At 39.5% G+C, this 22,602-nt stretch overlaps 1 protein-coding gene across 4 annotated transcripts in view; it reads right to left on the bottom strand.

Annotated features, from left to right (window-relative positions):
- CEP128 (centrosomal protein 128kDa) overlaps positions 1 to 22,602 on the bottom strand; it is a 233,275-nt gene that overhangs the window by 55,858 nt on the left and 154,815 nt on the right. For all 4 annotated transcript variants that reach the window (XM_010850882.1, XM_010850881.1, XM_010850884.1 and 1 more), the window contains 3 exons: positions 16,085 to 16,435; positions 7,670 to 8,320; positions 791 to 955 (listed from right to left, as the gene is read on the bottom strand). In XM_010850882.1, coding sequence (XP_010849184.1) covers positions 791 to 955; positions 7,670 to 8,320; positions 16,085 to 16,435 — 1,167 coding nt within the window. The remainder of the gene's footprint in view (positions 1 to 790; positions 956 to 7,669; positions 8,321 to 16,084; positions 16,436 to 22,602) is intronic.

The following is a 22,602-nucleotide window of genomic DNA, read 5'->3' as shown; positions in this document are numbered from 1 at the left end:
TGAAGATCTTTTTTTACAGTTCTTCTGTGTATTCTTGCCACCTCTTCTTAATATCTTCTGCTTCTGTTAGGTCCATATCATTTCTGTCCTTGATTGAGCCCATCTTTGCATGAAATGTTCCCTTGGTATCTCGTATTTTCTTGAAGAGATCTCTAGTCTTTCCCATTTTGTCTTTACCACTAGTGCTACCTGAAAAGCCCCGATATACAGCAGATACACCCCAAATTTTACAGAGCTACTGATAGGAAAGTAATGAGTCTGTTGGTAATGTTCCAGGTTACCAACCTTCTTAAGCTTCAGTCTCTGTAACTTCAAAAATGAGCCTAATAGTATCAATTTCATAAAATTACTATGAGCATGAAGAGTGCCTAGTACGCAATGACCACTTAACCATTACATATTTTATTTTGAACCATGGTTTCCTCATGGGTTAAAGGGATCAATAAAATCTAACTCAAAGAGTTGTGTGAATTAAATGAGCACACATAAATCAATCTGTTGGCATAAATGCTTGCCATAGAGTAGGTCTTCAATAAACCATAACTCCTTTCTTTGCTACCTTGCCTATAAATATCTATTTTAAGATCCATTAGAAATTTAAAATAAAACGTATTAGAAGGTTACTTGTTGTTGAAAGAATAAAAATCACAGCATCCTGATAAACTTCTATGACTGTATCTGGCACTGATACAACTTTTCTATGAAAGCTGAAAATTAGCATTTATTAACTTCTATGTTCTAGAAGAAATGCAAATAAGCCTTTTCAATTCGAATCCATCCACATGTTTACCTTTTCTTCTAGTTCATCCTTCAAACACTGGTATTTTAGCTTCAATTTTTTGTTCTCATTTGCATTCTGGGTTAATTCCTCTGTCAGCCTGTCATACTGTGATTTCAGCTTCTCCAGCTGGCAACGCTGCACTTGTGCCATATTCTTATCTTCTAAGCTTTCTGCCTGAGGAAAAAAGGAGAAAAGACAAAGTCCACTGGCCGCAGCCAAACTGTACACGAGACAAGTCCCGCGTTGCATCAGTGGGCAAACACCGGGAGGTTTTGCTACTTCTGAGCCTTCCCACGTAGACAGACACGCAAAGAAACATCCTTTCCATGTGCCAAGCCCTGTGTAGCGCTAACTGGGCAACCAAGTAAGTGCAAGGTACTGCACTAGGTGCTGAAGGTAACAGACATGAACCATAAAAGACAGAGACGCAACAATCAAGTCTGACAACGATGAATAAGAAGTTCTTAATAAAGGTGTAAGCAGGGGTCTGTAACCCAAAGAAGGGACATTACCTGCCGAGAAATGCCCCCACAAGGACACACTGTGGCATATCACTGCCTGATCAGTTTCCTTTTCTATAAGAGGAGCGTCACAGTGTTCCTTTTCAAGCTACCTCCTCGTCTTCTGTGAAAGAATTGTGTGCTTTTTTGTGCAATGTAATTATGAATAGCACTCTTGTGGGGTTAGAAAGATTATGAATTGCAGCAGTGAAAAAACTATAAACAACTAAGTATGTAAAAGAGGTTTACCAGGGATTATTTCAGTACTAATAATGCAATAATGTGCCTGGTTTTCATTTATTATTTGAAATATAACCAGAATCAGCTTTAAAAAAAAAATTAGTAATTTCCTAATATTACAGGAATAATGTGTGGAGGGGATTCAACAAAGACTTGCCAGGTATGTGAACTTAAATACCTTTGAAAGGACAACAGTGAGGATGCTGACTCTATGTCAGGCATGGCATTAAGACCTTTTTGTATTGCTTTTCCTCATTTCATCCTCACCACAACCTGCCCAGAGAGATATTATTACTGTCTCCTTTTTTGAAACTCGAGCAGAACAACACTAATAATTCTCCCAAGGGGATGCAGTGACCATAACACAGCCAGGATTTGAACCCAGAAATTCGCTCTGCTGCCCATGTTTTCAGCTGCTCTGCCTTACCACCTTTAAAAGGTACATACATCATAAGGTTTGAAAAACCAGCTGGGTGCACTTGCAACGCGGTTAGTACTAGCTACAGCCACCAGTTACTGACAGCCTGCAAGCACGTACATAGAATCTGTTTAAAATACAGTTCAATGCCTCAAATATATTTGCTTCTTTCCTTTGTACACATTTACTGCATGGATTTAATTAGGTACACGGGAACATAATCATGGGAAGTTGTTTCCCGAAGGGAAGACGTTGTGTGAGTTTCAGACAAAATCTCCATCTTATTCACCCCACAAAATTCAGCGAAGACCTGATGACACTCTGAGTTAACAAAAGAACTGATCTTTTTTTAAATTAGGAATCCTGTATTCACTATCCAAAAATAAATTTTCAAAATAGAGTCTCCCACCAGGAAAACTGTTCCATTATGATTTTAAGCTTCAGCAGAATGCCTGGCTGTTCTTTGTGTCTTATAGAGAGCAAGGGTATAGACGGTCTTGCCCTAAGGCCAGTGGTGAGCTGGGCCAGCTCACAGAGACTCTCAGGGAGCCACTGTGTTCAGCTCCCAACTCTGTGTCCAGTGATGATGTTTGATAGCTTGAAACCAGTCAAAAGGGGGCTCTTAAATCACTGAACTTGGCAAATGCTACAGATCAGGGCTCCCTTCTTTGCCCCCGGAGAACTCGTTTTAGAACATTTACCAGAACACTAATGCCTAGGTTTGACGAAGAACTTACTTCTTTTGGTGGTCTCATTATTATGCTTACATTTCATTTTAGGGTTTACACAGTGATGTCACTCACAAAAACCCTGAGAGAGAGAAAGACGTGACTGTTCCTGTTCTACTGATGAAGTACAAAGAGGTTAAGTAACTTGACAAAGATCATATAGCCAGCAAATCGCAAAAATACACAACTCTACTCTTGGTCTTCTGATCCCAGTAAGGCTCTACAAAATTATCTTTGTTGAAATCATCTTGAGGTGATAACAGCCTTCAAATAACCTTAAAAGAGTCTTCAGATATTAATAGCAGCAAGAACATTTCATTATAATATTTTACATTTAAATTCAAAAAATAGGCATGAGAAGGGTGGGTCTTGATGGGGAAAAATATATAATTTGTGCAGAGAAAAAAAAAAATGGGTAATGTATCAGCACTTACTAGACTCAGAAAAAGTGATAAATTAAGGTGAAGCCAAAAGAGAAATACAACATTTACAGAGCTATTTATCTATAGCCCTCTTGTACATAACTCGACATATTAAATTTTTGATGATGACCACTGCTATCAACTATTTTTAATAATATAAATGAGTCAAAAGTACAGGATTATATTAATAAAACAGCATGAGGTGGGGTTGTCCCTCATGGGTGATTTCGGTTTAAGAGAACAGGACTGAGTTCTCACAATCCCTGGTCTCCTCTTAAGCACATATGCTGCTGCTCCTGTACCACATTAAAGAGTGACTATAAAATCCCTCATCTTAGTCTTCCAAATTAAAAACAAACTAACTAAAAAAAATCTAAGCAGCTAATACCTGCTGCCTGTCCCTCTGGAGAGGTATGAATACACCCCAAACACACCAAAATATAAGGCAGCCTAAATGGACGGTACTAGTGGTAGCCACAGACCGCTATGGAAACAGAGGAGCAAGAGATTTATCTCAACCTCAGTTGAGATATAGCTATCTTCAGTGAATCCATAAGAGAGGTAAAAAATTAACTGGGCCTTGAAAGGTTAGGCACCCCTTTTCCTCCTGCAGACTGGGGGAAAGCCAATCTGGACGAAGAGCAGGCAGTGAGAAGTCGGTGCAGGAAATGGTTTTCCGTTTGTATGAGGCCAGATGGGGAACAGAAAAAGGCTCCAAGTGTGAACAGCTCAGGTGGGACCACATCAGGGAAGACTGGACTAGATCTGAGACTTTGTTACTGATATACTAATGGGTTTTGAAGGTTTCTGAGCAGGAAGTGATACCCTTGGATCAGCGTTCTGAAAGAGGCAACACAGGTGGTATCTGAAGGCTGAAAGGGAGGAGTTGGGGGTAGAATGAGGGACTAAGGGGGAAGTAGGGAGGCTCCTCAGAGCTGTGTCTCACGTCTCCACAGTCCAAATCAGCAGGCTGAAGTCCACTTGCTACTATGATGCATGCTATATTGTTCATACGCCAAGGCGTCCCAGGGCAAATGCAGTTTCTGTCAAGCAGGCTGTACCTCCTGACTTCACCTCCCTCTCAAGAAAGTATGTTTTCAATACAATGTGAGAATGATGTTTTTACACAGATGATCTTAAATCTGCAAGGGCTGATTAAATTATTACTAACTCCTGCTGGAATGCATGTTTATCACACAACTACATAGTGATGATGAGAATATGAAATATGTCAGTAATACCAACAAGAAAAAGAGGGTGCAGTTTCAACATTGCCAGAAAAACCTAAAGTTCCTTGAAAGAACCATTTCTCAGTTCATGACCTAACAAATCATGACATACACATCCTCGTGCAAAAACACTGCCTTCCATTGAGATTCACACTATTTCGACTCTGCCTTCCTGGTTAGCGGTAGCCAACCGACCAGTCATCTTCTTCACTGACGTTTTTGGCGTGTGACCTGTTAACACCTTCGCAACAGCATCATGAACACCCAAATATCTACCCAACAAACTAACATCAAAGTTATTTGACCCATTCGCTTCCAACCACCTTCACCCACATTCCACAATGGCAACTCCCTGCATTACCACTCGCCTGGACCTCAGCTCGGAAAATCTAAGCTCCAGTCGAGGAACTGCTACCAAACAAGCAGCCTGTGGTCATCGATTCCTTTCCCTCCACTCTCTGGTTCCCTTGTCCGTGACACTTCTTCAGTGGTAGCCACGCGGGAGCACATTACCTGCTCCCAGACTGGCCTCGCGCGGTTGGTACCAGCCTTCACCACCACGAACAACTCACTGCACAGCCGCTGTACTCAAGATTCATATCAACAACCCGAGTCCATCCCTATCAACCTTCCCTAGCTTACTGAGCTCTTTCAGAACCTTCAGAGGAAGACACGCCCTGTCTCCTGCTGAAATCTACCCACTCTGTTATTAGTCCGCTGCCGCCGCCAAGTCGCTTCAGTCGTGTCCGACTCTGTGCAACCCCACCGACTGCAGCCTATCAGGCTTCTCTGTCCATGGGATTCTCCAGGCAAGAACACTGGAGTGGGTTGCCATTTCCTTCTCTGTTATTGGTCCAGCCCCTCACATCTCCCCACAGACCTTCTCCCCCAAGTTGTGACAAATGGAACGAACACATTTAGTTCATCTTTTAGCTTGTCTGCTGCACTGATACTCATGACTATACTCTTCTGAAATGTCCTCCTTAGGTTTACAAGACACCATTCTCTTCTGGTTCTCCTCCTGTGTCGCATGTGGTTCTGTGTTCTGTATTTCCTAGGAACTCTTTCTCAGTTTGCTCGATTCTTCCCTTAAACAGTGGTGTTCTAGAATTTCATCCTCTTATTTCTCCTTGCATAATGTCATCCAAACCCTGTGATTTCAACTACCAACAATGGGTTACTGGCTCCCAAACATCTAACTTGAATCTCAACTTACTCCTCAACTTCTAACCCACTACGCAGTAAACCGTTCCACCTAGACTTTCATGATTAAGTTTAAGGTCTCTTCACCTAACTCACAACATGCTAAGAAGCTGGATTTGACATTACTCTCTCCAAATATGTTGCTCTGTCTATATTATCCATCTGGACAAACAGCTTCATTATCCAACTAGTCACCCAAAACTAAAGCTAGCCAGTCTAGAGTCTAAATCTTTTCCAGTACAGCAATGTAGTTAAGAACTCAAGTACCTGACTACCTTAGTTCAGGCCCTACCTCTATTACTCTCCAGTGTAAGATCTTGGAAAAGTTACTTCTCACATCTGAATTTCTTCATTGGAGAGAAATTAACATCACACAATCTACAGAGATGATGTATTAAATGAGTAATACAGATAAAGTTCTTACAGTAATAAAACCAGCACAACCTAAGTGCTGAAAAAAATGTCTGCTAGTATTATTATTGTCACAACCAACCAATCAATATAGGATATGTATTTTATTTTCTATATATGTATTCATATATATATGTGTGTGTGTGTGTATATATTTATATATATATTATATATATGCTGCTGCTAAGTCACTTCAGTCGTGTCCGACTCTGTGAAACCCCATAGACGGCAGCCCACCAGGCTTCCCCATCCCTGGGATTCTCTAGGCAAGAACACTGGAGTGGGTTGCCATTTCCTTCTCCAGTGCATGACAGTGAAAAGTGAAAATGAAGTCTCTCAGTTGTGTCCAACTCCTAGCGACCCCATGGACTGTAGCCTACCAGGCTGCTCCATCCATGGGATTTCCAGGCAAGAGTACTGGAGTGGGTTGCCATTGCCTTCTCCGATATATATATATATATATGTGTATTCTCTTCTCCATATCTCTGATTCTGCTTTTGCTTATGGACTCACCAACACTGAAAGACTGTTATGCCATACTTCACTAATATCAAAAGATACAGTTTTTTCACATTTTACCTTCTCTGCCTCCGGATGTTATCTTACAGTTGACAGCATGTCACATTTTCATAGGCGTTAATTTGTTTTCCTAAGCACAGAGCAATCATCCACCTTACAAATGACAGTGTCTTAGGCTACATGAAATAGAATGCAGGCCTCTTACCTATTTCTTCCAGCTTCACATTCTGCTCTACCCACCCCAACTTAAATAACTCCAAATTCACTACTGCCAGTAGACTAAACAGGACTAAAGAAAAATTAATAAATTAGCTAAAAACATTCTACAAGTGCAGCTTAATTATAGTTAATAATTTCATCTTTATCACAAGCATTTTTATGGTAGTTGCATTTCAAGGAATTTTGAGAAAAAATATAATTAATCTTTACAGATTTATGCATGTATTCACCTATTCAATAAGATATTTTTAATGTTCCAGGAACTGGGCACTAGGGATATAGTTGTAAACAAGAGTCAAATCCCAATCCTCATGGAATTCTCATACTAATAAAAGGAGATTAAAAAATAAATAGTATGAAATCTATATCATATGATGATGCATAACTAAAGCAGGAAGGGGGGATAGATTTATCACACTCCTGACAATCATGTTATGAGATGACTCCCCTGCATGTGATAACTGCTAATATAATGATATATACATCTTTGAAATACTTCCTCAAATCCAAGATCTCAATTACGCATTTACCCAGGCAATTCTGACTTGGAAAAGAAGGGGTAAATCTCAAAAAGCCTTGGGTTTGCAAAACCCACAGGCCGATCCTCTTTAGTTACCATGCTAATAGGGGCCATGGTTACAGCTTCTATGGCCTTGACAAGTCTTTGCCTTTTATATTTTAGAAGATCATAAATGTTGAATGTGGGCACATTTCAGGCCCATGACTCACTGCCACCTCTGTCTGCCTTTCCTGAACTCCCCGAACAGCTAACCATTCTTTTTAAAGGGTTTCAGTCCTCTGCAATAGGTGCTCCCAGGTGGCCGCTATAACTCATTTCAACCTGGCCGAACAGGCACGAATACGCCTCTTTATTGTTAGTTTTATCTCCCCTTCAGTGCTTGGGAATACAGAACGATCTCTCAAAGTTTACGCTTTATTAACTTCATGAGCCACCAGAAAATTTCCTCCAGTATCATCAGGATAACTCAGCGCAGGTACCTTCAGGGTCCTAATATGATTCTCAGCCTCACTCTTTTCCTTCTTGAAGTGCTTCATCAGCTCCTGGATATTGTGTTCGTGTTTTGTTTTCACACTCTGCAATGACGATGTGAGATCTTCCAGCTCCCGCTGATGAACATCTCTTTCGAGCTTTAACTGACTAATGATTGTAGCTGTTTCCTCATCTTTAGATTTCGCTTGTGTCCTGAGGTCAGAAAGGTTCTTGAGGACCTCTTTCCTGGCTCTCTGTTCCTCCGCCAATTTATTTGCGAGGTCTGCCCGGATGGCACTCAAGTCCTTGATGGCCTCTTGCATCTCAAGAAGTTGAGCTTTGTCCTTGGCCTGGCTCTCCTTCAGCTCTGCAATCTGTTCCTCCAGGTGAGCTTTCTCAGCTTTCAACTGGCTTTGAATCTGATTCTGTTTTTTCAATTCACCTTCTAGCCTATGGATGGTATCCAGGGAATCCTTGACTTCCAGTTCAAGATCAGCTTGATGAGACTTCACATCACTTAGCTTCTGCTCCTTACAATGAAGCTCCTCCTCCTGAAGGGCACGCTTGGTCAGTACATCATTCAATTCCTTTCGGAGATTCTCTATTTGTTGCAGCGCTGCATAAAGCTGGCTTTTCAGTTCATCCTTTTCTTTTAGAATCTATCAGATTAGGAACAGAAAGCAAAAATTACTGTAAAATTCACCATATACACCGCCAGAAAACAAAATAAAGTTTAAGCCACAAGGAGAAGAAAATTTCATAAAATAATACTTTGTATTTTTTCTGGTTTTAAATAAAAATATTTTTTAGGCTAGAAAAAGGCAGAAAAATACAATTGCTCTGAAGTAGTACCACACTGAGATATATGTTTCCGATTTTCATCACCAAAATGCATCAATCCATGATCATGAATAATTACTTAAAGGTAAGATAAAATTGAGCAGAAGAATGGGAAAAAAAGACTCCAGTTATTATTTACCAGAGATTAAAATAATACAATGTTACTTAAAATAACAATGATTTGCATTTCAATGGCACACTTTTCAAAAGGAGAAACCTCAAAACAGATAGGGAAGATAATGTAAAGAAGAATGTAGATACAGAAAGGTTTTGGTACAATCAGTCACTGTTAATCAAATAACGTGATTTGATTAGTGACAAGAAACACACCAGTATGTAATGCAGAGGTCTTTAAGTTAAAGGTAGAAATAAGGTTAATTTAAGAGTTGGAAAGGTTGGGAAGGGACTCATGAGAAAAGTCAAAGGACCAAAAGGCCATCACCCTCTGCCAGCCTCTTTGGGGGTTAGGGCTATTGCTCAGGGACAAAGGCCAAGAACTAACCCTTTAATCCTCACAGTCCATCGATGCAAATGAAAAAGCCAACAGCTAAGGCAGCTGAAACTGTCCCCTCTCCCCCAACACTGACACCAATAGCATCTCCGTACTTGTTTACTGATGCCTACCATAGTTTGAACCCAGGAAAAAAAAAAAAATTAAGATTCTCATTTTAGAATTAGAAATGAGTTAAAATGCAAATACTTTAAGACATTTTTATACTTTATATTTTGCACCTCAGTGTGAAACAATTCATGATAAAATAAGTCCATCACTTCAAAAAAATGGTCTCCTCAAATTTCTAACAGGGAGAAAGAGCATGAAGCTAACATGAGAAATAATAAAAGGGAGTGATTAAGCAGCTGAGCTCTGTCCAGGAGAACTGGATTCTCAGCCCAGGCATAAGTAGTTCTATGGCCTTAAAGAAATTGTTTATCTTTATAAAGATAATAAAAGCTACATCATAGGGCTGTGATGAAGACAACTGGGAAGGGGGAAGTAAAGAGAGGGGGTGGGATTTAAGTTTAAGGAGAAACCAGGAGTCTCCAGGAGGTACTTATGCAAGACAGTGATCAAAACTGTGAAGAGAGGGGTTCACTGATAAACTATTGTTCCAGATTGAAAAGTCTCTAGAACACAGGGGAAAGAGTTCACTTCAGAGAGAATTTAAGGCAGGAAAAATGGCTAGAAATAATCATAAGCCTAAGGGCGGATGTTGGAGAAGAAAATGGCAACCCACTCCAGTATTCTTGCCTGAGAAATCCCATGGACAGAGGAGCCTGGTGGGCTATAATCCAGGGGGTCGAAAAAGAGCTGGACGTGACTGAGTGGCTAAACAAGGGCAGATGTATTCTTTTTCTATTGCAGTGTAACAAATTCCAATAAATTCCATGGCTTAAAACAACAACACCCATATATTATCTCACTGTTTCCATAGATTGTCAATCTTGGCAAGCAATTCTGCCTTCCATCTCCTGATGCTAAAATCAAGGTGTCAGCTAACCTGGGCTCTTATCTGGAGGCTCTGAGGGAGAATCCACTTCCAAGCTCATTCATGGTGTTGGCAAAATTTAGTTCTGTGCCCCTAGGACATGGGTCCCTGTTACCTTTGCTAGCTTTGGGCCAGCTGTTTTTCTGAGCTTCTAAAAGCCACTCACACTCCGTGGCTTATGGACTCCTCTGTCTCTGAAGCCAGTGACATTCCATACGGAATCCTTCTCAAGTTTTGAATCCCTCTGACTTCCCCTTCTCCCAACAATCAGAAAGATTTATCTGCTTTGAAGGGCTCCTGAGATTAGACTAGGCCCATTCAGACAATCTCCTAATCTTAAAATCAACTGTGCCATATAACATCATCATGGTACTGATATTTCATCCATATTCTCAGCTTCCAGAAACTAGGCTGAGGTATCTTTGGGAGGTCACTCTATGCACCACATTAAAGAAGACAAAACTGACAGAATCCAGCACTGGCTGTAAGGCTAACATAAGGAGGGACCTGAGAATAGGGGAGGCGGCTCAAATACAGTGATTGACCTTTGGAACAGATAACATAGGCCCCTGACCTTGAGTTAAGAGACTTCCATGCAGCCCTGAAGATTATCAGTAAAAATCGTGTACTCAAGATGAAGTTGTAGCAGATAAAATGTCTTTGATTGCAAAATACTGTATTTATTTTTGTCACATGATGGAAAGAGCAGAGATGGGGTGTTTCAAGATGAGTCCTTCAAAGCTCAGACTCTACCACCCTCCACAACTCTCCAGGTTTTGCCTGCACCTTCAGTGTTCCAAGCGTTACATCAATTCAGGACAGCAGTGACAGCCTTAGAGCAGTCACAGACTATGTTGGTCAAGTTTGGAATTTCTTTGGCAATATACATACTAAAAGCTAAGTAACTTCTATTTTCTTTTGGTTAATCCTTGGCTAGTAGCCATAGCCCAAGATTTGTCTAGACATTGACTTCGTGTCTGAAAATGTCAGTGTCCTAACCACCACCTCAGTATCCTGGAGATTCCTGGGGGCCCTCAGTTGAATAACCTTTGTCTTGAGGGAATTCAAAATAATGGACTTGGGTCTCCTTTGGTGAGAAATGCTTGAGTAGAAGTGCCTGGGCCTGAGAAATCAGGCTTGTTTTTTTTTACCTCATTTAAATTTCTGCTAAATGTCCTACCTCCCTCTCTTACTTGGACTAACTTTAGCATAGATAGACAATTTGGCTTTTCCAACGCTGAAAGACTTCAAATTACCAGGCTCAGTAAATATGGACTAAAGATAGCAGATTTTCAGACTCCCAACACCCCAAGATCTTTCTCTCTGCTTTTAGACAGCCCAGTTTCAAGCTGTGCTTGTCGTTCTCTTCTGGGAGTTTTCTAACGGCTGCAATAAGTACACAACAGACTCCAACATCCTCAAGTTTTCCTGAAGTGAAGTGAAAGTCGCTCAGTCGTGTCCGACTCTTTGCAACCCCATGGACTGACTATACAGTCCATGGAATTCTCCAGGCCAGAATACTCGAGTGGGTAGCCTTTCACTTCTCCAGGACATCTTCCCAACCCAGGGATCAAACCCAGGTCTGCTGCATTGTAGGCGGATTCTTTACCAGCTGAGCCACCAGGGAAGCCCTAAGTCATTAACCTACCGGTCACTTAATACCATCCCCTGAAGCACATCATCAAGACCCAAAGGTATGACTTCTAATGGCTCAATTATTTCCAATAGCATGGTAAGGTTTTCCAGCTTTCCCTTGAGAAAAGTCTGATCATCCCTGTCCTCACCCTACTTCTCCACGTAGTCAATCATTTTAGGTTTGTTCACTTACAGCTCCTTACTCCGAGAATTGATGTTTCATATCAGCTTGGATTTTTTTCAGCTGCAAGTAAGAGAAAACTCCAATTCAAGCTAGCTTAAACTACAGGGTGATTTACCATCATTCCAAGCAGAACTCTCCAGACCCAGTATGTCAGAGCTCTAGGTCCACTGCTCTGCATCGCTCTCAGCAATACCTTCCCTCCTAATGAGGCTGCAGTCTCAGGATCATCGCAGGACAGCCTCAGCCATTTCTGGCATCAGAGTCAAACACAATAATGTTCAGAGAAGGAGGACATCTCCCTCCTAGCGTATTTTTTTTAGGAATGAGTAACATTTTTCAGAAGGTCCCCAACAGTCTTCATAGTTCACCCTTCAGATGAAGAATAGTTCTTGATCAGAAGAGGGCTAGATGCCTAGCAACTGGCCTATGTTAATTTTTTTTTTTTAATGTGATGGAATGAATTGAGCTGGGGTCAGTGAAGAAACCAAGATCACTAGAGGAGCCAATATACATGATATTCTATGTAGGTTTTACTGGTACCACTCAAGAGCAGCAACAGAATAAGTAGAGAGTTAGGTAGATCCCAGATTGAAGATCAGCAAAATGTGTGGGGTGGAAGTTAAGAAACTGAAGATGCCGGTGAACATGTCACCAGATTAGCTTTTCATGAAGTCCAGTCTGAGAAGGAAAAAAAACAGATTTCAAGAAACAGTTGGTCAACCAATGGAATGTAGGAAGATGAAACTCCAATGGTAATAGTTAAAAGAGGAGAAAGGAATAAAACTAATGTGGACAATAAGAGACTGAAATTTTAGAACTAAAGATCTGAACACAAATTATAGATGATGACAAATTTTAGCCACAGAAATTACCTGCAGAGTGATTTGAAGGTCACTATACAATAGGAAGTTAGTGAAATATAAAAATACAGAGACCAATGGGCTGCTGACTTAAACTTGGAGATCACCAATGATAATAGCAAAATTATATATAATGAAACAGGTTGAAGGGAAGCCAGGGGTGAAAATTCTTGAGAAAAGTGGAGGCTTAATGGAGACATAGTAGCAGTCAAGAAAAATGGGAAGGGAATGTTCTAACTGAACACTGTTTCCACTGAAGAAGAGCTATAGGGGTAGATTATGAGAGGAGGATTGAAAATGGGTGGTGTGATGCCAAAGGAATGATACTGCTTAAAACCATGGTGATTTATAGGAACAGGAATCAACTCCTCAAAGGCCTATCAAGTATGTACAGTTCTTTTTCCTTTTTTTTAAGGAACCAAAAGGTAGACAAGAAAAATTTTTAAAGAAAACAAAAGTTATTTTTCTGCACGGAAGGAAACATGCAGAAAGACTGCCGGGTTATACTAACATATCAGTACTCTAGCCTTTCTTAAATTGCTTATGACAAGACTGCATACACATTTAGAAAGTGTGCACTTTAGCACTGATCCTCCTTACTTTTCAACCATTAAGAAATTCACATTTGAAAAGATAGTATATATTACATACAGCTCTTTTATTTCCCTCAGCATGAAAGCAATACACAGAAGGAAAAGATGGCAATTTAAGATTCTCGAAGCCAAATATTATCAAGGAAAAAGCTCAATACATGGGCAAGTCAATTATCCTGCCAATTCAATAAGAAAAAACACAACCTAAGAATCACTCCCATTATCCATGTTAAAAAAAAAAAAAAAAAAACATGAATTTGGAAACATTCAGAAAAGCATACATTATGATCAAAACCCAAATTGAAATTTTTTCCTTATTATTTTTAAAGTACATATAAAAACCAATGACTTCAAAAGCACTTTAAAGGAAAAAAGGCAAAAAATCATAATTCTTGACTAGATTATTTATATCAATAGAATGCTAGGCCTTCTAGTGAATGTTATATATAATGATAGAATGTTACGCCATCTATATGTATCTCTGAAGAATATCATGATTCCCTGATGTAACCATTCATGTCAGTGTCTTTTAAGAAAAGTATACATACTGACCTGTCTGGATTTTTTCTGCAATGATATGCTATTTATTTGATGTGCCATATGCTTCAATAATGAAACAGTTTTGTAATATGATATATATCTGACATCTTACCAAAATTTCATAGTGTAATGTAAAAAGCAGGAAAAAAAAAATAAGAGCAATAGTTAAGAGAATAAAAGCTTTTGGCTTTCTAATGAATTTTAAGTGGCACATCTTAAAGCAGAAAATAAGTGAACCTGGAAAAAGATAGATGGAAGTAGGCAAGGAACTATTTTGAAAATGCAAAGACTGCATCTGTTGAGCACATGAAAGGGCTCAATAAAGTTACTTATTAAACAATTAATCCATTCTCTATAACATGCTTTATTTGTAAACCAGTATCATTTTCACCTTAACATACACTTCCAAATATACCCTGGAGTCACTTTTGGAAAGTAATTCGTCCCAAAAACACAAAATGTGAGTAGACTGTCTTACTACTGCCCTAACGTGGTTTTCTGTTTTATTCAAAATTAAATATTCTTCAGAGGCATTATTCAGTAAGGTATTAAAGATATACTTTTTCCAAAGTGATTTACAATGTATTTCCATATCACAGACTTACTGGACACTTGAATTTGCAGTAGAATATCTGTTACCCTTTCTTCTTTGATTAACCATTGCTCTAACTGCGACATGCTGCATTAATTTTTAAGGCTTTTAAAGTGGAAATTACAATGCCTGCTGTGATAATTGTAATACTACCCTAACTGTGGCAATCACTTTAAAACTACTTCTTTGCTTATCATTAGCAATGCTAAGTGATAAAAATAATTTTAGCAGGAGTATTCTGGGAAGTGATTGTTTAACAATTTTTAATATTTAAAAAGCTCAATCGAGAAAACTCTCCTGGATTAAGGTACTGTCTGATGACATGGACCCTTCTAAATTTCCTCTCATTAAGTAAAATCCCCAGATGGCTCTCAATCAGTCAATTTCCCCAACCACTCTTCTCTCTCCCTACCTCCGTTATAGGCAGACTCATTGAACCAATTGCCAAACCAGGCTGACAACAGAATAATCAAGGTAGACCAATCTCCTGGGATCAAATCAATTCAGATTCAAGTCTGAAAGCTTCAGAAGGGCTTTACCTTGGGGCAACGAGTCACCTATTAAGTGTCAGGTGGGTTAAAGTGAAAAGCATTCCACAGTCAGTGAAAAGTGATCACTTTCTCCATCTTTTATATCTCCAAGAAATTCGTATGTAAAAATACAAGCATCGTGTCCATGACAGCTCATCTGTCATGAAACAAGCATCCGTCATTCTTAAGTGCTGACAATTGATTTTATAGGTGTAAATGCCCTACATTTTGCTTTCTTTTGAAAGAAAGTCAACTTATCCAAATGATTATTCTTCTGAAACAGAGTTCTTGACAAGTGACAAATGACAATGCAGAAGTGATAAACCAAGACTAAACATGGATAAAAATCAATCATGACTTTCCTGCTTATTATCTTATAAACATCTGGGTTTAATTCAATGCAAAGATATAGTTGAGAATCAACACAGGAGCATAAATTCCATTTAAAATAACTGATTATACAAGAGAAAAGATGACGTTAAATGTATACACAGATCAATGAAATGCTTTTTGTTGCTATCGAAGGAGCACAAAAGTCTTCAAGAGGCTTGAGATTTGACAATATTGCTCAGTGAGATTATCAGTGTTACTCACTTAACTAAAATTACAGTTGCTGCCAGAAAATGGTCCAGCAGTAATAACTGCATCTTAAATGCTTCTTTCCAACCAATACTGAAGTTGAGATATACAAATAAATGAGATTTTAAAATACATTCACTGGAGGAAAAGACGTGATATTAAGGAAGATTTTGTGATTTTCTTCCATTTGGATATTAAAGAATAATTTCCAATTAGGGCAGGGCAACCCACTCCCATGGACAGAGGAGCCTGGCTGGCTACAGTCCATGGGTTCACAAAGAATCAGACACGACTAATCAACTCAGCACGGGGAGCACTGGGGAACTAAACACTAAAATACATGAGGAGAGTGGATCTGTTTTAAGGGTTAACTCTGCAAAGCCACAGAATGTTAAACTACTACAAAAGCTGTACAAAGATTTTATCTTTGTACCTTGAGATAGTCAAGACACAGAGACTCTTCTATCAAGAACCTCTTGATAGGTCACACACACAGCACAGCACTCAAGAGTTTGTTCAAAGGACAAATGAGTGAATGGTTGGTCACAGCAGAAATCATTCCTCAGGAATGTGGCTTTTGTACCTGATTATTCTTCTCTGACAGTTGATCGAGACTTTCAGATTGTTTCTCCAGCGTGCGTTCTAACTTCTTATGCTTAAGCTTCCACTGCCTAATGGACTCCTGAGCTTTCAGCTTCAGCTCCTCTCTCCTCTTCTCTGCCTCCTGTCTCAGGCCCTCAGACTGCTGGAACTCCAGAAGGTATTGCTCGGCCTGCTTGGTGGCCTCCTCGGCGTGCTGAGTCAGCTTCGTGATCTGCAGGTCAGCGCGCTTGTGTTTGGCATCACACGTCTCAAAGTGCTTCTGGATCTCCGTCAGTTCATCCAACATCTCTAGCTGCTGTTTTTCCCTGTTCTCCAATTCACGGGTTAAATTCTAGGAATAAAGCATGTGAAGGATCAGGAACATGTTCTTGTTTACATTGGATGTATAATATATCATCAAACAGGAGTCACTAATGTCATCAAATTAGCAATCCATCTAGAAAATATGATCCTTCCCCATGTATTTCATGATCATATTAATTGAGAGTAATTTGTTATAAAAATATTTTCATTTTTAGACTACTGCATTATTCAAGAAGGGAAACTGTTTTTTTCCCCAATTGACTGTCACTAAAACAGAAAGCCTCGTTGATGAGAAAAACAACATGTATTACTTTAGTAAGAATCTAGTGTCTTGTACAATGAAAGAAATGTCAATGTTTTAGAATTTGTCAGATTGTCAGAGCAATTATATGCCATTATACATAATGTTTCACTTTCTGACAGCAAATAAAATTTTGTGATAATAAAATAAAAATCTGTAACAAAAAAAGAACATTGATGATAGAATCACCAGTATAGACGATACTGTAATATGAAAGTCCATTTAAAAGTGATAAATTACTTATAGATAGGTTATTTGACTGGAAATACATAATGTTATAAGTTGATGAACTTATCTCAAGCTATACAAATCAATGAAGGACAGATTTTCAATTTATAAACTTAAATTTACATGGAATTTAATACTTACCTATTCAAGAAAAGAACTTGAACTCTTAAAATCTAGTTTCTCTAAACCAGTGGTAGCAGTCGTTTAGCCGCTAAGTCAGGTCCAACTCTTGTGACCCTATGGACTGTAGCCCGCCAGCCTCCTCAGTCCATGAGATTTCCCAGGCAAGAATACTGGAGTGGGTTGCCATTTCCTTCTCCAGGAGATCTTCCCGACCCAGGAGGGAACCAGTTTCTCCTGAATTGGCAGGCAGATTCTTCACCAATTGAGCCACCAGGGGAGCCCCCTCCCCAAACCAGAGTTGGTCAATAACACACTTGGAACTTACACTAAATCATCATGATTCAAATGCATTTTTAATTTGAGAAGAGTGGTGAGCAAATACTGATTTTTTAACTTCAAAAATGAGAGTACATTATATAACATTTTATACAAATAAAAGAATGTTATCATCATTAACGTTAAGCCACTCTTGTAAAGCTCTGGAAGCCAGTGAGAAGTTCAGAAACAAGTGCCTACCATGCATCTCATAAGCTGCTCCTTCTGAGCCTTAGTTTCACATACCTGTGGTTACAAAAGTAACACGAAAAGGTCATATGTTCAAGTAAGATTGGGTTCAGGAAGCTAAAATGACTGTGAGCTGGACAAACAACAAAATATCACCTACACGGTCCTAAAGCACCTATAAACAGACTGGAAACACTTACAAACCTCCACTAACAGCAGATTATCAGTTCCACATTCAGCATCCCTCAACTGTGGCTCAAATCAAGTTAAATATCATTTCTCTCATGATTAAAGTCATGATTTGACATTATGGCAACAACATATAAATAATGCCTCGAAAACAAGAGGTTTGCATTTGCTCAGTTTGCTAAATCCAACGCAGCTTGGAAGCAATGAGTCACTCCTTTATCCCTCCAAACAAAACAGTAAAATGAGAACTGTGCACTTGTTTGTGCGGAAAATTCTAAAATGAGATCAGAAAACCCTAGTGATAGTGGTTTACCCTTTTGCCCTGATCTAAAAGTTTTACCACTACACCAGAAATCAACTTTATTAAACAAGCAGTATTCAAGTGGTTTCTACATCAACAGAGAGATCCCATTTTTCCACTCACAACAAAGACTTAGGAAAATGGTTATACTTCTGATGTGTTAGGCACATAGTTTATAAAAAGGTTAATAAGATCTGGCTTCAACACCAAAGAAGATGATAATCTAAGTGGGGAGATATTTCCACTAACAACTAAATTACAACAGTGGGTAGTACAAGGTGCTAAAATACGATGGACATTTATTTGAACGCGTTTATATTTTACAGTGTGGCTGGGGAGGGTCTCTCTTAGGCGGTGACATAAGAGTTGAGATCTATACCAGTCCAAGTTCGATGGGTGCACTGGGATGACCCTGAGGGAGGGGATGGGGAGGGAGGCGGGAGGGGGATTCAGGATGGGGGACACATGTACACCCATGGCTGATTCATGTCAATGTATGGCAAAAATAACACATAATACTGTACAGTTATTAGCCTCCAATTAAAATAATTAATTTTTAAAAAAAGAATTGCAATCTAAATGAGACAGAGCCAGTAATAATGGTAACAGCAACGACGACGACTACAACTAAGGTTTACTGAGCAGTTAAGTTGGGCAAGGGATAGTACAAATGCTTTATATGAATTACTTCACTCCGTCCCACCATAAAACTAAAGTAAGGCACTCTTATTATCTTGATTTGAGTAACAGTCAATCACCACTTGCAACTTGCCCGAGATCACATACCTAAGAAGTAAGGGCACAGAATTCAGACTCAGACAGTCTGAGTCCAGAGCCCACGTTTTCAACTCTTTACCAAGCTTTCAGACTTCCAGATGGACCCTAACTCCACGTGTCTACAGTCACTCACTCCTATAGACCTATCCTAGTGGGTTTTTTTTTTTTTTTTTCAGAACCGTCACCTTTGAAGCAAGAGTATATCCAACCCCCTTTCCCCCATTATCTCCTCCTTTGGCTTTATCTACCCATCTGCCCAATTCCCTTTTCTCCTAATACATTTGCTCTTCATTGCCAAGATGAGATGAGATTCCTTTTACTGGCTTGAGATCCAGGCTCTTTAACCTAACTTACTTATTTCGCTTTAGCCACTCTCCTGCTTACATCTCAAACTCCTTTTAAACCTATTCACCTACTGAACTTGAATAGCAAAACCAACATCTCTGTAGGACCTAAGAAAAAATCTCCTATTTCCCATATCAGGTTACTGAGTCCTCCAAGGAAAATCACAAATGAGTATCAGGGAACTTGATGAGACACTGAAAGCCACCCTCGGTGCCCAGAAATTCTTCAGCATGCCCCTACCTGGTCTGGTGTGCTCTCTCTGAACCTACCAGCTTTTTCACTCACTGTGGCATACATAATAATCTAGCTTTCCCCATGAAAAATAACACTGAGGCTATTAGGCAAGAAACCCCCCAAATTTCCTACATGTACCATCCTGAAATCTTCCCAGTGGTTAAGGAAAAGGGACCTTTCTTCTTCAGACAAATGAGCCTACCTGGGTTCCTTCCTTCCACATCCATCAAGGACTTCACCACCCCAGTTATGCCTTCTCTTTTCCTACTATATCATTCTTATCTACTATTCTCATCTTTAAAACCAAAACAAAAAACTAATTTTTTAAGTGTAACAAACAAAAAACCTTTATCAATCTGACATGATCTTCTAACCAGCATTCTGTCCTCTTCCAGTTAAAAACTTCTGCAAAGAGCAGTCCACACTGATGCCCCACCATCTTATTTCCAATCCACTTCTCAATTCACTGGCTCTGGTTTCCAGCCTGATCACACAATTAAAATAACTCTCATCAAGATCCCCAAAGATAACCTAAAGCCAAATACAGCAGGCTGTACAAATCTTTCCTACTATCCTTGTTGCATGTGACACTGCTAATCACTTCTTCCCGTGTTTCTTCTTCCTTGACTTTCATAATACACTCTTCACTAGTTCTCCTTTTTCTTTCATAATCTCCTTTCCTGGGCCTCTTCAACTATTTGGCTTTTAAATAGAGATACCTGTACAGGGTTCTAGTATTAAGCATCATTCCATCTATAAAACGTCTTTGGTGGTAAATAAGCATGTAGGTAAACAGAGATTTAAGTGATTCCTAATTCAGACCCAGGCTGATCTTAATTCCAGATTTTTAAATATCTAGTTGCATAATGACCCTCTACACTTGATAATCCCACAGGCATCTTAATTTTAGCACATCAAAAGTGAATTCACTGGATGCCCAACTCCTAACAAAAAGACAGTCCTATTAAAACAGCAGTAAATCTCCACCGAGGGAGGGTAAAAATGGAGCTGCACTTGTGTATTTAAACACAGTGAGAGAGTCAGAAATAGCTGCTGTAAGAAAAGAGAACATGAACAAGAGAGAAATGTTTAAAAGCTGACAAACAGAAGTAAGGTTTGAGACAATTTGATTGAGACAATTAGATTGTCTCAAATTTACAAAGGACCCAAGAGTAGATGAAATTCTTCAAATTTCTCCAGCAACTCTTTTGAATCCAGAATTAAAATAAATCCAGCATTGTTTATCCTCTGTTAATTACAGAGCAACAAGAATAGGCACAGGATTAATAAATGCAAGCCCAGGGCTTAACAAAATAAATTCCTTTTGTTCTCACATTTTAAAACTGCAGACTTTCATATTAACAGATAACAGACAATAATTCACTTTGAAGAATATGTGAAAACACCGTGGCACTGACTGGATGTGTGAGTGAGAGTGAACAGAAAGGGGTGGGTCTTACTATAAATAAGGTGGCTATCACTCTTGATGGGAAAGTAGGTTTCAATCTGAACAGCATGAACCAGCCTCTAACTGCCCTGAGTCTGGAAACTGTTGCTACTGCTTTGCTCCTGTCAATCTGACTGCATCATGCTTCACGTAAAACTTACCAGAGAATTCCTTCCTATATTCATTCCTCATTCCTTGGTGGAGTCTATTCAGTCACTTTTTTGACATTCTCTTTAATCCATCTTCCTCGAAAAACCAATCAGAATCATCTAGTTATAATAAACATTTCTCCCTCATCAATCAAAAGATTATTCTATAGAACCCTCAAGACAATTCCTCCAATAAACACACATACACAGAGCACACGTGAAGCGTACACATACATCATTAATGCCTGGATAAATGCTACCAAGGTAGGCACATATAGTAAACATTAGTATCCTATGTACTGCGTGAAACACTAAATGGAAAGCAATTTTATTATTTATTCCATTATGATTATTTTCAATTCCAACAATACTATCATACATTCCCGGAAGCATCTTCTACCCTGAAGAACTTTTTTTATATTTAAACTGTGTAAAATTATCTCAGCTACTAAACCAGGCGATTAAATTTTATATCACTTAATTAACCCATTATTTATTTCCCACTATATAAGTACCATCAAAGATAAGAACAAACCAAAGTAACAGAAACATACTTTTTACCAAGAATTCCTTCCAGCAGGAGGGGAGGGGAAAACTTGAGAATCCTACAGGAAACCTTTCAGAGTCTGTGGTTGGACCTGAGAATTAAACTAACAAAAAGCTCTAAAATCACCACAGATGGTGATTGCAGCCATGAAATTAAACGACGCTTACTCCTTGGAAGGAAAGTTATGACCAACCTAGATAGTATATTCAAAAGCAGAGACATTACTTTGCCAACAAAGATCCATCTAGTCAAGGCTATGGTTTTTCCAGTGGTCATGTATGGATGTGAGAGTTGGACTGTGAAGAAGGCTGAGTGCCGAAGAATTGATGCTTTTGAACTGTGGTGTTGCAGAAGACTCTTGAGAGTCCCTTGGACTGCAAGGAGATCCAACCAGTCCATTATAAAGGAAATCAGTCCTAGGTATTCTCTGGAAGGACTGATGCTAAAGCTGAAACTCCAATACTTTGGCCACCTCATGAGAAGAGTTGACTCATTGGAAAAGACTCATGATGCTGGGAGGGATTGGGGGCAGGAGGAGAAGGGGACGACAGAGGATGAGATGGATGGATGGCATCACCGACTCGATGGACGTGAGTTTGAATGAAATCCGGGAGTTGGTGATGGACAGGGAGGCCTGGCGTGCTGCAATTCACGGGGTCGCAAACAGTCAGACATGACTGAGCAACTGAACTGAACTGAAGATAGATTAACAGGAGAAAAGAATATGAATTTTATTTAATCTGCTAAGTCACTTCAGTCGTGTCCGACTCTGGCGACTCCATAGACGGCAGCCTACCAGGCTCCCCCATCCCTGGGATTCTCCAGGCAAGAACACTGGAGTGGGTTGCCATTTCCTTCTCCAATGCATGAAAGTGAAAAATAAAAGGGAAGTCGCTCAGTCATGTCCGACTCTTAGCAACCCCATGGACTGCAGCCTACCAGGCTCCTCCGTCCATGGGATTTTCCAGGCAAGAGTACTGGAGTGGGGTGCCACTGCCTTCTCCAATACATAGGAGCCATCACAGCAAAAAAGAAGATCCGAAGAAGTGG

The sequence above is a fragment of the Bison bison genome, unplaced genomic scaffold (genome assembly GCF_000754665.1).
Source record: "Bison bison bison isolate TAMUID 2011002044 unplaced genomic scaffold, Bison_UMD1.0 scf7180017864296, whole genome shotgun sequence".
In the NCBI taxonomy this organism is placed as follows: Eukaryota; Metazoa; Chordata; class Mammalia; order Artiodactyla; family Bovidae; genus Bison; species Bison bison.
The sequence above is the reverse complement of the archived record's forward strand: the minus strand, read 5'-3'. Positions and strand labels throughout refer to the sequence as shown.